This window comes from Lacerta agilis, chromosome 12 (genome assembly GCF_009819535.1).
Source record: "Lacerta agilis isolate rLacAgi1 chromosome 12, rLacAgi1.pri, whole genome shotgun sequence".
NCBI classification, from domain to species: domain Eukaryota; kingdom Metazoa; phylum Chordata; class Lepidosauria; order Squamata; family Lacertidae; genus Lacerta; species Lacerta agilis.
The window spans coordinates 38,698,706-38,714,753 of NC_046323.1; the positions used below are offsets into that span (position 1 = coordinate 38,698,706).

The following is a 16,048-nucleotide window of genomic DNA, read 5'->3' on the forward strand; positions in this document are numbered from 1 at the left end:
GCACCAGCAAGTAATAGAAAGCAAGAGGAAAACAAACCAGTACAAACCAGTAAGCACCAGTAGGTAATAGGAAGCAAGAAGAAAGCAAACCAGTAAGCATCAGCAAGTAATAGAAAGCAAGAGGAAAAGTAACAGAAAGCCCCAAATGGCTGAAAAACTCAATTTCCCAGGATCCTCAGCCCTTGCAAAGGAACTACTATGCAAGGGGCCTGGGCGGGGCAGGAAGGGAGCTAGCTCCCTTATCTCCCTCCCCGATCTCCTGCAACCAGCTGTTGAGCGGGTTCTTTTCAACACTCTCTTTCCCTCTTGTTAGCCTTTAGCTCTTTCTAAAACAGAAAAAGCAGGATCTGCCTTTCCTCCCTGGGCAATTTGGCTCCAGGGACCATGCATTCGCTCCATAAGACGCACAAACATTTCCCCTTACTTTTCAGGAGGAAAAAAGTGCGTCTTATGGAGCAAAAAATACGGTAGGTGGATTTGTAGCTGGTTGACTAACTGAACTTAAAGAGTACTCACTAACAATTCCTCATCATCCTGGAAAAAAGTGACAAGTGGTGTACTGCAGGGTCCTTTCCTGGGACTGTTGTTGTTCATCATCTTTATAAATGACTTGGATGAAGGAATTGAGGGAATGCTAATCAAATTTGCAGATAAGGCCAAACTGGGAGGGCTAGCTAATGCCACAGAAGACAGAATGGGGTTCAAAATGACCTTAACAGATTGGAGAACTGGGCCAAAGCTAACAAAATGAATTTTAATAGGGACAAATGTAACGTTCTACACAGGCATGAATAACCAGATGCACCAATATAAGATGGGGGATACTTGTCTTGCCAGTAGTACATGTGAAAAGGATCTAGGAGTCTTAGTAAACCCCAAGAGTAACATTAGTCAAAAGTGTGATGCTGCAGCAAGAAAACCTAATGCTATTCCAGGCTCCATCAACAGAGGTATAGTGTTCCAATCAATGGAAGTAATAGTCCCGCTCTATTCTGCCATAGTCAGATCACACCTGAAGTTCTCTGTCCAGTTCTGGGCACCACAATTTAAGAAGGATCTTGACACGCTGGAACTTGTGCAGAGAAGGGTGATCAAGATGCTGAATGGTCTGTAAAGCAAGCCTTATGAAGAACGGTTGAGGGAATTGCATATGTTTGGCCTGGTAAAGATGAGACTGAGAGGAGATATGATAGCCATCTTCAAATATCTAAAGGGCTGTCACATGGAAGATGGAGCTAGCTTGTTTTTTCCTGCTCCAGAAGATAGGGCCCAAACCAGTGACTTCCAGCTACAAGAAAGGAGATTCCAACTAAACATCAGGAAGAACGTTCTGACAGTAAGATATTGCTTCACAGTGGAACAGACTCCAAGGAAAAGTGATGGACTCTCTTTCCTTGGAGGTTTTAAAGCAGAGGTTGGATGGCTATCTGTCATGGATGCTTTAGTTGAGATTCCTGCATGCAGGTGGTTGGACTAGATGACCCTGGGGGTCCATTCCAAGTCTACAATTCTATGATTCATTTGCAATATAAAAACAGAATAAAATACAACTAATAATGATTGATTGATTAAAATGCCACTCATTTTGTAGCAAAAGTGTTCTTCAGTACTTCTCAAATTTTATCACTTTCCACAGCCTTTATGAGGAAATGTTCACTTTTTTGATCTCAAAAATTTAATTCTGCACACCCCCACACAAAAAGAGTTACTGGTAGTTGCACAATTAGGCAATTTTATACCTTGAAATTAATGCTGTTACAGCCCTCTTCACTTTTGATAGTTCACTGTGTGCATTCCATTCATATCACATTCAGTAACTTTCAGCCTCAGTTTTCCATCTGTTTTCCATGCTTTTTCTCTGACACATTGGGAGGCAATCCTTGTAGAATGAACAACTCCAGAGTTTCATGTTTTTAATATCTAAAGCTACAAGAAGGTAGATTGCTCATTATTTATTTAAAAGAATTTTTGGCCCACTTTTTGGCCAGAAAAGTATTTAAAATCTAAAGGATACAGTTTACAGTGAAAAGGGATTGGAAGGAAGGAGGAAAAGCTGTGGTAATGAGGATTGGTTTAGTTGTCCAGATGGATTGTTTTATTTTGTTTTATTACATTTATATATTGCCTTTATTCCCTCATCTAAGCTGAGATGGTGCATTTGTGGATGGGAATATAAATATTCAGTGACTTCAGGATTAGTCTGTTTCTTATCCCCTTATATCAGGACAAGATGATTTCTCATAAGCTCCTATAGTGAATGTTGTGGTGGGGGACCCCGTTGGTATACTTCCAAAATGATTTCATTTAGCTTCTACATCCTTTCTTTTATGTAATCTGCAATGTGTTTATATGAAATAATCAATTTTTAAAAATGATTTTTATTTATTTTATGTTAATATGCTAGTAATAAGGACATTCTTAAAAGTATTTTTATTAAAGATTTCTTGATTTACACAAGTATGTGCAATGTCTCCCTTTTGTATTTTTTCCATGTATCATTTTTACAAATCAGTTTCATTTGTTGAGACATTGGGAAGAAAAGGGGGAAAGAGGTGGACGGGGGGTGGGTGGACGGGGTTATGGGGTCGGGTGACGTTGTTTCTATTTTACTTAATATATGTAGGGGTTGATGTCTGAAATAGTTTTTCAAGGTGCAATTCTGAAATATTTCTGTTCACAGGAAGGAAATACTATGATCTCTTGGAGAAGAAGCAACAGTTGCAGGCAAATTTGGACTCCAACTGGGAAAAGCTACTAGAAGCTGAGACTCTTATAGCTACCCAGCCAGGAATTATCAGTGGTAAGTGGGCTGTGATCACTAATGCTTTTAATTACAATCTTAAATATATTTTGTTGAAGGTCCTCCTGCTTTACTTGATTTTATGAACCAACATCAAACCTAAGGTTACGTAAAATACATTCACAAACACACACAAGGTAACCAGCTGCACATTAATAATGCTCTTCAATATATTTCTGACAATGTCAAAGTTTTCTTTCATACATAATCAGCATGTAAAATTTGAGAAAGTGTAAAGATCAACAAAGTGAGCAGAAGTCCCAATAAACCAGTTGGTTCATAAAGTCCAAACATAAACTAGTTTCTAAACCACATATGCCTTGGTGTATTCACAAGGTCCAAAGAATCCAAATGGGAGCTTGCTACAGTTCCACGACAAGAATTTCCGGAATGATAGCCTTGTTTCGCCCGCACACTTCCGAAAATACATAAAAATATGCTCCCACCACCCGGTAGACCTATAGTGTCAACTTCAGGGTCCCTGTTGGAAAACTGTGCACAGTACATAGACTCCTTTTTACATCCCTTTACAAAAGAAACCCCTTCTTACATTAGGGATACCAAACATATTATAACTCTCATTGAAAATTTACGCGTTACTCCACACAGTATAATTGCCACATGGGATGTTTCGTCTCTATATACCAATGTACCTTTGGATATAGTTAAATCTGAAATTCAAGAACTGCTGATTTATCATAGTCATCTTCACCAGTGCATTTTCTAATGGAGATTTTGGATTTAGTCCTCTCTAATAATTTTTTCAGGTTTGGTTCGTAGTATTATATCCAGAAGCAAGGTGTAGCTATGGGCTCCAAATGTGCTCCCAGTGTAGCAAACATTTTTATGAGAAATTTTGATTAAGAACACATTATTCATAACAATCCATACGATGAATACGTTTTGTTTAATGGCTGATAAATAGATGATTTGATATTTATATTTTCTGATGATATTTTTGAATTGTTTAACCAGTGGATAAATAGTTTAAGTCCATATTTGACCTTTGAAGGTACATCAAGCTCACATTCCTTACCTTTTCTAGACCTAGAAATTTATGTGGACCAATCCAAAATCAAAGTTCGTCCCTATAAGAAAAGTACAGATAGAAATTCTTTGTTACATTATAGTTCAAATGATCCCAAACATCTCTGGGATAATCTTCCTTTAGGCTAATTTCTAAGATTAAAATATAATTCATCAGATCCACAGGACTTTAAAGCCCACTCAAAAATATTTTTTGCATCTTTATTAAAATGAGGCTAGCCAAATTCTGTAATAACAACTGCCATCCAAAAAACACAATCAAGAGAGAGACTGACCCTCCTTACATCCAATCCACATGCCAACACAAATCCAAGCACATTTATGCCTCCTTAGAAAACAACTATATGACTTTTGAAATTGAGAAAGTTATCAGGCGGCACTGGCGTATTCTCAAGGGCATCCCTGGGTGTGACATGACCCCCCTTTTCGCCAAACGTCGCACCAAGTCATTTAAAGATATACTGGTGCATACGGATTTAAAACCTACCCTCACACAACATACCTAACCTAATCCCCGCGGGGTTTTTTTGGGTGTGGTCATTGCACCTCCTGTAAATATGCACTGCAGCTAAAAGAGTTTACCAACAAAGAAGGCTTTAAGTTTGTTTTATAGGCATTTGCTACATGTGCTACACCACATGTAATTTATGTGATTAGATGTCCTTGTGGATTGTTATATGTAGGTCATACTCTCAGACCTATTAAAATAAGAATTTCAGAGCACCGATCAAGGATTAGAAACAATGTAATAGATGCTCCTCTGGTACAACATTTCATTCAAGCATCTCACTTGGATGAGGACATGGCATTCTTTGTAATTTGGGTATATTTAGGTCCTGTGGAACAGGCTAAAAACATCCTTATGCAGAAAGAAACTGGATTCATTTTCCTACTTGATTCCTTACATCCTACTGGTCTGAATGCTGAAATTGATTATAGTTTTTTATGAGTTATTATTATGTGCCTACGTATAACACCTGTATATGGATCAAGTTTGTTTTACATTAGTTTTGCTGAATGGGTCACTTTAAGAAGGCAACTTTGGAACTATAGTTTGCCATCACCTGTACTGAAATCGGTACTGTGCCTGTCTTTATAACCTGATGTTGCAACAATTGTTACTTTATGCAGCAACCACTATGTCATGAGATCCTTATTTTTGATATACAACACATGGTATGTACATTTTTGGTATAATAGTCTGTATTATGTATTTGTTTGTATGATTTGTTAAAAAGATGTTGAAATACCATATTGTATTCATTTATATTGTTTAGAAACATGTACAACTGATGAAGCCCAGGCGGGCAAAACAAGGCTATTATTCTGGAAATCCTTGTCGTGGAACTGCAGCAAGCTCCCATTTGGATTCTTTGGACCTTAGGAATACACCAAGGCATATGTGGATTAGAAACTAGTTTATGTTTGGACTTTATGAACCAACTGGTTCATTAGGACTTATACTCACTTTGTTGATCTTTACACTTTCTCAGATTTTACATGCTGATTATGTATGAGAGAAATCTTTGGCATTTTCAGAAATATATTGAAGAGCATTATTAATGTACAGCCGGTTACGTTGTGTGTATTTGTTAATTGATTTTATGGCCATGACAAAGTAGCCTTTGCAAAACACTGGAGCATGTTTTCTGCATTATTACTTTAAGTAATCAAAAATGTTACGCAGTGGGCTGGCTCAGACATAATGCTAAACCATCCTGAGAAAAAAATGCAGCAAGCCTAGATCCTGTATTGTCCCCCAGCCCCCCATGGTCGGCATCCATCTGTCTTGGTAGACAATGGAGGAGTATGTCTGTCAGGGTGAGGTCAAGTTGTTGGAAGGTTGCAGTGCCTGCTGTGGCTGTAGAGACTGATGTGGGAGACAGGTTTTGTTGCAGCTGAGCAGATGAAGGCATCTAGATGCACCATGCTGTGGTCATTTTTCCTCTGATCACTGCTATGTATGCACAACTCTGACTGCCTGTTTCCAGGCACTTTGGTCTTCTGCAAGGGATTCCCACATAGCAGGGTCTATGTTGCCAGCCTTCATGTCACATTTGCAGACATCTTTGTAGTGCAGAGTTGGTCTGCCAATTGGCCTGGTTCCAGAAGCTAGCTCCCCATAGAGCACGTCCTTGGGAATCCTGCCGTCTTCCATTCTGTGGACATGACCAAGCCACTGTAGACGTCACTGACACAGTAGTGCAAATATGCTGGGAATGTTGGCTTGGGAGAGCACATCTTTGCTTGGTATTCTGTCCTGCCATGCGACACCCCAAATCCTTCTGACACAGCACATGTGGAAGGTACTGAGGCATCACTCCTGACGGTTGTAAGTTGCCAACAACTCACTTCCATAAAGTATCATGCTCAAGATGCAGGCCTGGTAGACTTTCATCTTGGTATTGGTCGTTCACATCACATTCTTCCATAGCCTTGTTTAAGAGGCAAGCCATTGCCTAAGCTGCCTTGCCAATACACTAAGCTGCCTTGCCAATACACAGCATTGATTACTGAAGTTATGGTGGAACTCAGATAAACAAAATAGTCTGCCACCTCAAGTGTGTGGTCACCAATGCTGATTCATGGAGTGCTGGTGAGGTCCTGATCTTGATGTTGGTCTTCATCAGGCTGTTGGTAAGGCTAAACTTAATGCAGGCTTGGGCAAAATGGTTGATGAGTCTCTGTAGAGCTTCTTCAGAGTGTGCTGTCAAGGTTGCAAACAAGGTTGCAGATAAGGATCTGCTGCACTTTTGTTTTGGTGTGGAGATGTGCCAGGTGGCTTCTTGTATGGATGTACACACCATCTTCAATTGAGCTGAAGGCATGTGAGAGAAATAGGGAGAAGAATATGCCAAAGAGGGTTGGGGTGAGCATTCAGCCCTGCTTCACACTGCTCTTTATAGGGAAGGCATCTGGAGATGAGCTGTCATATTGGATGATGCTGCGCATGTCATTGTGGAAGGACACAATCATCTGGAGACACTTAGGTTGGCATCCTATCTTGTTGAGCTTTGTGAAGAGTCATTTTCAGCTGACAAGGTCAAAGGTCTTTCATTTCTCCTGCAGCTGGTGCAGTGAGAAAATCACACTCTCTCACTGGGTGGGAGAGCAGAGCAGATGAGGCAGGGACTGGGATGGTGCCAACCAGTCTCTCTGGTCCCTCCGTGCTTAGTTCTCCTAATCCATGCAAAGATGCATTGTTACAGTTCAAGAGCACATTCTGGCCATGCAAAAGTACTTGAGAAGAGCACAAACCAGGGCTGGTGACAAGTGTGGCCCTGGGAGAATCTCCAGAGCTTGAAGAGGATTGGAAGGCTGCTTTTAGCTTTAGGGCCTGACATTCACCACCTGCAATGTAATGTACCGGTACATAGAATGATATAAGAAGTGCTCTATAAATGTTAAGCATTAGTCTCTAAAAAATTGAGATATTAAATACTAATTGCACTATTATATTTAGTGTAGTTATTTTAGCACATATTAAATATTTTATTATGAATTGATGTGAATTTTTAATAGAGCGTAAACTAGAGGAACTGGCTGAAGAAAGAAAGCGTTTGACTAAAGAACTAGATGCAACTGCAGAAGATATATTGGAAGCCCATCGCCAGGCTTCAGAAAAAGCTCTGTTTAGGAAACCTGCTGGTAAGTAGGGAATAAATGACCTTGAATATTAAAAGGGAATTTAACATGCATATTGTTTCAAAGTTGAAAGCCCAGTTATCCCGTCACTGTTAACACCAAAACCATTGACACTGAGGGATAGAAGACATCAGTCTGACAGCCTTCTTCTGTGCCTGGATTGAGCCCCAGTGGGAATGTCTCCTTCCTCCAACTACAAGAAACAAAGCAGAGTCCATTAGATGCAGCAGCCGGATAGGTTTACATCACTGTAATTTATTTATTGAATTTATATCCCACCCTTGCTCCTGAAGAAGCCTGGAGTAGCATGCCCATTTCAAATTTCAGTGGAGAGCTCCGCATACATCCCAACCAGCTTGCAGCTAGATAAATTGGATGAGCTTTTGTTGTTGTTCAGTCGTTCAGTCGTGTCCGACTCTTCGTGACCCCATGGACCAGAGCACGCCAGGCACGCCTATCCTTCACTGCCTCTCGCAGTTTGGCCAAACTCATGTTAGTAGCTTCGAGAACACTGTCCAACCATCTCATCCTCTGTCGTCCCCTTCTCCTTGTGCCCTCCATCTTTCCCAACATCAGGGTCTTTTCCATCTTTTCCAGGGAGTCTTCTCTTCTCATGAGGTGGCCAAAGTACTGGAGCCTCAACTTCAGGATCTGTCCTTCTAGTGAGCACTCAGGGCTGATTTCTTTGAGAATGGATAGGTTTGATCTTCTTGCAGTCCATGGGACTCTCAAGAGTCTCCTCCAGCACCATCATTCAAAAGCATCAATTCTTCGGCGATCAGCCTTCTTTATGGTCCAGCTCTCACTTCCGTACATTACTATTGGGAAAACCATAGCTTTAACTATACGGACCTTTGTCGGCAAGGTGATGTCTTTGCTTTTTAAGATGCTGTCTAGGTTTGTCATTGCTTTTCTCCCAAGAAGCAGGCGTCTGGATGAGCTTTTAGCCAATGCTAAAAACTAAGAAGGACGCGGGTGGCGCTGTAGGTTAAACCACAGAGCCTAGGGCTTGCTGATCAGAAGGTTGGCAGTTCGAATCCCCGCAACGGGGTGAGCTCCTGTTGCTCGGTCCCAGCTCCTGCCCACCTAGCAGTTCGAAAGCATGTCAAAGTGCAAGTAGATAAATAGGTACCGCTCTGCTGGGAAGGTAAACGGCGTTTCTGTGCACTGCTCTGGTGCGCCAGAAGCGGCTTTGTCATGCTGCTCACATGACCCGGAAGCTGTACGCTGGCTTCCTTGGCCAGTAACACGAGATGAGCGCTGCAACACCAGAGTCGGACATGACTGGACCTAATGGTCAGGGGTCCCTTTACCTTTAAAAACTAAGAAAGAAAGTGGGGAGGTGTTACTGGGTGGTGCTGATTATCAGATTGAGAGGATTTATGTTTTTATTGATTTGGAAGCATTGAGGATGGACACTGTTTTTGCTAATCAAAGTAATCTCAGGGTTTACTCAGAGCAGAGAGGACCTTGTACTGTCTGGAAATGTTCTGTATGTTCCTATGGAGCCCATATTTACATACCTCTGTTCATTATAGTGGATATGAGTGGTATTATCAGAGCTTTAAGCCCACTTTATATTATTTGCTATTTTCCTGAATAATAGTTTTAACTTCTTTAATCTTAAGACATGCATTGCCAAATGAAGAATGCATTTGCCATTTTTACGAAACAATGCATTTTTAATACATTTATTCATTTATGTAACTTTATAAGCATTTGAGGGCATTGGAAACTATTTTTCAATATATGATTCAATTTTTTTAATTTTTTTTTCTAGAAAAAGATTTATATGCACTGTCAGGGAAGAAACAAATGTTACTGGAAAATTTGAAAGGGCTTCAAGAAGCTCAGGCTCTTGCAGCAACCCAATCTGGCATTGTTGGTGGTATGTATGCTGTTCTTTTTCCTTTTTTCAACTATAATATTAAACACATGCATTTGGAATTAAGGTGTTTCAATTGCCAAGTATGTTTTTAATGCCTATAGCTGTTTGTTTCTATATCAGTATACAATATTATATCAAGACAAACCATGGTTTAGTGTTACATCTGAATGCAGGCAATTCATATGAGGTTATTTGAACATTCAGTGAACCATATATAATATGCTCATTTATATTAAATATTTTAGATATTGAATGCTAATTTCTTTATTGAATATATAGTGCAGTAAATTAATTAAGGTAGTAAATTAAGGTAAATTAATATTTTGTCACAAAATTTGGTCTGAAATTATTTTTTAGAGGAGAAACGAAAGCAGCTTGCTGAGCAAAAACAACGTTTAGCTGCTGATCTAGAGGCAACTATACATGATATACAAAAGGCACAGCGTCATGTTTCAGTAGTGCCTATAACTATGTCACCTAGTGGTAAGTTGAGAATAAATTACCTGTCTACAGTCACTTTTTGTTGTTTCAATAAAGAAGTTCTCTGAAAAGAGGTAGAAAGGGCCTTTGGTCTTGCCTGGCACTTCTGTGTCATTTCTGGGGCAGGGCTGCTGTCAAGTTTGAGAGAGCTGTAGACAACATATCCTGTCTTCCTACTTGTACCACAGAAGTTGTACCACAGAACTGTAGAAGTTGCTTAGCTGCTCTCTGAAGAGTACCAGAAAGATTGCCACTGCCTGCCCCTACTTGAAGCATGTCCTCATAATTTTACCCAGGAGCAGCAAAGAGAGCTGACAGTGCTCAGCCCAGTGCTCACTATAGAAGGCTGGAAGAAAATGACTGCAACCACCACCATCCTGTTTATTGCCCCAGAAGATGGTAATTGCAGTAGTAAAATGATGAGTGTGGTAGCCATTTCTGTAGTGAGTGCTGAGCTTGGTGGGGGGAACTGTTTTTTAAATCGAAGAGGGGGAGTGACAGCATTGAGCCTGGGAAGTTACTTGGTTACATTCCCAGAAGGTTTTCATTTGTATCACTTACCATGTCTTAAGATCTGTACTGACAGATTAAGCTTTTATTTTTAATTAAAGATTTCATTTTTGCACAAGTTTCTTCATATTTTTCAAGTGCTTTAACCATGATTTAAATTTTAAAAACATTTCATTTTCCAGAATATGAATTATATGAACTATCGCAGAAGAAATCTCTGATACTGGAAAGTTTGGCATTCAATCGGAAACAGCTACAGGAAGCTCAGGCGCTTGCTGCTCTGCATCCAGGCACTGACAGTGGTATGTTTTCGGACAATGCAGCAGCCGCAAGATTGCTTGATTCAACTTATTTCTCAAAGTCCACTTTGTTTCCCCTTCTTCATTCACTTTTTGGAGGGTGAAAAACTATAACTTTTCCCCCTTTTTACAGAGGTAAATGAAGTTTGTAAGCTTATCAGCCCCTCCAAAGTGGATTAAGGCTATCAAACTACAAACAAATGAACCCAGGGACTTTCGTTGTGGATACCTCTGAAATGTGATGTTTTTCATAAAAATACTGTCTCTTTAACTTTTAAAATATTTAGATGGACTGGAAGTAGATGAAATTTACTGGCAACTCTGCCCCTTCTGAGGTCATGAATCCTGCCAAATTTCAGAAGGGATAGCTTCAGTGGTTCTTCTGCAAGAGCAACGTGTGTGTGTGTGTGTGTGTGTGTGTGTTTAAAAAAGGATTCACTTGTGTTTTGAGCAATGACATAAGAGAGGTGCCTCTGGGTAAGAAACTGGAAACAATTCTAGGAGATTTTTTCTAGGCATTTACAAACTTACCCTGTCAGTCACAATGTAGGTTTGGAATCATGAAGAAAATTAATATAATATAATATAATATAATATAATATAATATAATATAATATAATATAATATAATATAATATAATGATTAAAGGAAAATAGAATCTGGGACACAATCAAGATATTAAGGCCTAGAAGCATTGGAATTTATATTTCCAGTTACAGGTGGGTAGCCATGTTGGTCTGCCATAGTCAAAACAAAATAAAAATTTCTTTCCAGTAGCACCTTAGAGACCAACTAAGTTTGTTCTTGGTATGAGCTTTCGTGTGCATGCACACTTCTTCAGATACACTGAAACAGAAGTCACTATATTTAAGGATCTGGTGACTTCTGTTTCAGTGTATCTGAAGAAGTGTGCATGCACACAAAAGCTCATACCAAGAACAAACTTAGTTGGTCTCTAAGGTGCTACTGGAAAGAAATGTTTATTTTGTTTTGGAATTTATATGTAAGTCCTCAGCAAATCCAGTGTCTGGCTTTCTGCTGGGACAGGATTGCTTGGGTGGGGTTTGCAGGCATGGTGCGTTCTATGTTTCTGTTCTGTGTATAGGCTTTGATCAGCATCTGAACCATCCTCTGCACCTCTCTCACCAATGAGGAATTTCTGTTAGCATGATGATTTCACAACACCCACTGCTGTCCAAACAGAAATACATGTCCAAGCATGTATTTGAAGAAGGCCCCCCTCCTCTCGGCGTTAGGCTTTGTTGCTTCAGGATTAGCAAATACCTTACATTTTTTTAAAACAGCAATTGTAAGTCTTTAAATATCCCTGTCCGTAAAAGAAAATGGTATAAGTAAAGTTTGTTTTACAAACAAGAAACTCACAGTGTGTCCAGTGGTGCTACTCACAAAAGAAGGCAATAAAAGAAAGATACGCAAAACAGTAGGGAACAAACCCACTCTTAGAGTCTGGCTGTGTAGGTGTGGCCTTCAAGGAAACAACTCTGAGCATGTTTAGAAAGAAACAACTCTGAGCATGTTCAGAATCTTAGCAGGTCTACCCTTAAAAAAAAAAAAAAGCTTGGTATTTGACTTGGTAGGGTTCAGCCCTTGTTGCCCTGATGGGCTAGCTTCTACTGATTGCTATAATTAATACTAAGGATGTATTGTCATCAACTACTGTTACTGCGTAGAGTTACTTTGTGTAAATTTAAGGTCTAATTAAATATTGCCTTGGGCTCAATTGAGGGTGGGGGGCAGGATATAAATGTAATAAGCAAGGAAGCAAGCAACAAATGGTCGCTGAGTGTACTTTTTAAATTCCAGCCATTTAGTGCACTTATTTTATTCTATAGCCATTTAGCACACTTACTGTATTATAAATTGCCCCAAATTTCTTTCTAGACCATAAATTAGAAGAGTTAGTTCAAGAAAGAAACCGTTTGACTGAAGATCTAAGAGAAGCAGTGCATAGTCTACATGAAATACAGCGGCATTCTTCACAAAAAATACAGATTGATTCTGTTGGTAGGTGGACAATATATGACCTTCGGGGTTCCCCCTGCCCAAGGGTTTCTAGTGTTGTAAGCCCAATTATCATTAGGCTATTGAGAAAAAGGAGGTAGAAGCAAGTTAACCTATTAGTATGTGCCCTCAATCACATGTGCACACATACATGGAAGTAATGCATATGTCACCAGTAGCAGTGTGTTTCTAGGGACATATGCCGGCTTTGCTGTACATTTACACCAGGAGAAAATTAATCATAGGCTATGAAATGTAGCTTTGAGTGCAAATAATACTATATTATAAACACAAGGCAGTTGATACATATGCATAGGAGACTTTGTCAAAAACCTTACTGAAATTAAGATACAATACATCCACTGCATTGTAATTCTATCAAACGAAGAAATGAGATTCGTCTGTCATGACTTGAGAAACCCATGCTGGGTCTTAGTAATCACAGCATCCTTTTCTAAGTGATCACAGATGGATTGTTAAGTTATCTGTTCAAAGACCTTTCCTAGTATCAATGTCAAGCTCACCGGTCGGTAGTTTCCTAGGTCTTATTTTTCACTCTTTTTGAAGATGGGGGACAACATTTGCCTGCCTCCAGTCTGCAGGGACCACACCCATTCTCCAAGAATTCTCAAAGATTATAGACAGAGGCTCTGTCTATAACTAATTGGCTGCTAGTGCAGTTTGATGGTGATATTCTACCCTAGTGAGTAGTTGAGCCACCATATTTTGCACTAGCTGCAGCTGCGGATACAGAGGGAGGAAGTGGAAGAGAAGTAAAGGTTTAAAAGAAGAGGGCTCCGGGATGCACTTGAAAGTGCTCTCATGGAATGTAAATGGAATTAACAATAATAAAAAAAACCAAATAGCACATGCCCTGTATAAACAAAAAATGGACATTATATGTTTACAGGAAACACATATAAAAAGACTTCACTGAAGAATACTATCAAACAAAAGATTGGGACAAGATTTAATCTCCTCAGATAAAACAAAGAAAAGGGGAGTGGTTTTGTATGTTATTCCTAAATCAGATCCTAAACAAATATTCAGGAATGAGGAAGGTAGAATAATAGGGGTGGAGGTCAAATGGGCAGGGAAACAATGGATAATTGTGGGAACGTACGCACACCAAATGAACGAAAATCGGAATTTTACAAAGACCTAGAGGAGAAATCATTTGAGGTATATGAGGGGAAAGTTGTGTTAATGGGCGATATAAATGGGGTTGTTCTTTAGATTATGATAGGACAATATGAAACAGATTGGTTAAGTTACCATTAGTTGAGTGCAATATTTAAGCTCCATAAAAATATGGATTTGTGGAACAGAACTTGCAGTTTGAAAAGGTGCTATTAGGATCCAGGGTCAAAATATTATCCAAAATGTATAACTTATTACTTGAGTGGGAGACAATGGAGGAAATGGTAAAGTCTTCACTGTAAGTTGGGCTAGGGACATTGGACACAATATTGATTTTGCATTATGGGAACAACTGTGGAAAGTAAATTCAAGGTTTCCAGCATGCTACACATTAAGAGAAAATTTTATGAAGATGCAGCATAGATGGTATTTGACACCAAATAAACTAGCGAAAATGTTGAAATCAACAAAGGGTAATTGTTGGAAATGTAGGACAGTAGAGGGAGCCTTCTAACATTTGTGGTGGTCGTGTAACATAATTAAAAATTACTGAGAAACGATCTATAATGAACTAAAAAAAAGTTTAAAAAATCCTTTTCTAAAAACCCAGAAGCATTGTTACTGGGGTTAATAACAACAGAAGTCACCAAAAAACAGAGAAATTTGTTCCTATACATGACAACAGCAGCCTGTGTGTTACTAGCCCCAAAATGGACAAGGTACCAACCAAAGAAGAATGGCATATTAAACTGTTAGAATATGCAGAGCTTGCAGGAGTGACCACTAGAATAAGAAATCAAAATGACGAAAGATAGAAGGACTGGATATTTTTTTATTGAATACAGTATATGAAAAAATATTATAAGCAAACAATCTACCTAGCAGGATGGTAAGATTTTCAGCAGTGTAAGAAATAACTAAAGATTATAAAAGTAGTTACAACAAATGGGGTGAACCAAGGAAATGCGGGAAAAAGAGGAGATAAAAGGAACCATGGAAGTAGAGGAGAGGAAGTCGGTTAAGGAATGGTTTTTTTTTTTTGGTCTAGGAAATCTTAAATTGCAACCTCTTTTTATTTTAGAGATTCTCTTCTTATTGTATTTTTTATCCATATTTTGTTGACATGGAATTATATCAAAAACTCAAATAAATAAAATTATTTTTAAAAACCCCAAATCAATTAAAACACATATTAGGTATAATATAGTTACAGATATATTGGTGTACATTAGTGCCTCTGGTAGTTGACGATACATTCCAGGGTCCAGACTCTTTTCCCAGAGGCACAGGGCCTAAGGAAATACAGATGGACGCATAATGTTCCTGATGTAAAAATACGCTAATCCATGGAAGTAACCCCAACTGATCTGCAGAGCCCCAGGCAGTTAGTGAATTAGTCCATATTCTATGCTTTTCACACCACGGGGGGGGGGGGGCAGATAAATTCAGATGGGCTGGCTTTTGTTCTGTGATGCTATTAGCAATAAGGACATTTGAAACCATTTTTCAATAGGTTATTATTTGTGTGTGTGTGTGTGTGTGTGTGTTTGCAGAAGAAGGATTAGAAGAATTGGCTATGAAGAAGAGACAGTTGTTGCAAAAGTTGGAATCCAATCAGAAAATACTAGAAGAAGCTGAAGTTCTTGAAGCTACTCATCCAGGCACAATCAGTAGTATGTATACAGTGATTTCTCATGATTTCTGTTAGTCGAAAACATATGAGCCAGGATCACAGCTAACCTAGACCCTGTAGACATGGAGAAACCCACACCAGTCCAAAGAGGTGCCTGGACACCCAAATGACCTTATTCCAAGCCCTGTCTTGATCTGTCCCCTATTGCCCCTTCAGGAGCAAAGGTCCCTGTACTCCTATGACTTTGCTGTAGCAGCAGCAAACAATGTTTAAACTGTCAATCTTTTGGGACTTGTGGGCACATTTCCAAATGTGCGTAATGATTGCTGTGTGAGCCTGCCTAGTTGCAAAGTACAAAAATAAAGGCGTGTATTTAATTATTTGGCCAAAATTATTTTTTAAGCAAGCAAGGCTATGATTTGATCAGTTAAATCTTGTAATTCTTGCATATTCTACATTTCCTGATTCACAGTGCAAAACCATATGCTACTCATCTCAACCTAAACAAGACTACCACTTTGTTCCTCCATTTTCCTGCATCCTTCTATTATCCAAATAGCTCTCACACACATATGGAATCCTTC

At 39.2% G+C, this 16,048-nt stretch overlaps 1 protein-coding gene across 1 annotated transcript in view; it reads left to right on the forward strand.

Annotated features, from left to right (window-relative positions):
* Window positions 1–16,048, forward strand: part of CCDC7 (coiled-coil domain containing 7) — a 162,308-nt gene that overhangs the window by 102,657 nt on the left and 43,603 nt on the right. The window contains exons 46-52 of the mRNA XM_033165967.1: window positions 2,681–2,800; window positions 7,370–7,495; window positions 9,273–9,380; window positions 9,738–9,863; window positions 10,553–10,672; window positions 12,572–12,694; window positions 15,385–15,504. Coding sequence (XP_033021858.1) covers window positions 2,681–2,800; window positions 7,370–7,495; window positions 9,273–9,380; window positions 9,738–9,863; window positions 10,553–10,672; window positions 12,572–12,694; window positions 15,385–15,504 — 843 coding nt within the window. The remainder of the gene's footprint in view (window positions 1–2,680; window positions 2,801–7,369; window positions 7,496–9,272; window positions 9,381–9,737; window positions 9,864–10,552; window positions 10,673–12,571; window positions 12,695–15,384; window positions 15,505–16,048) is intronic.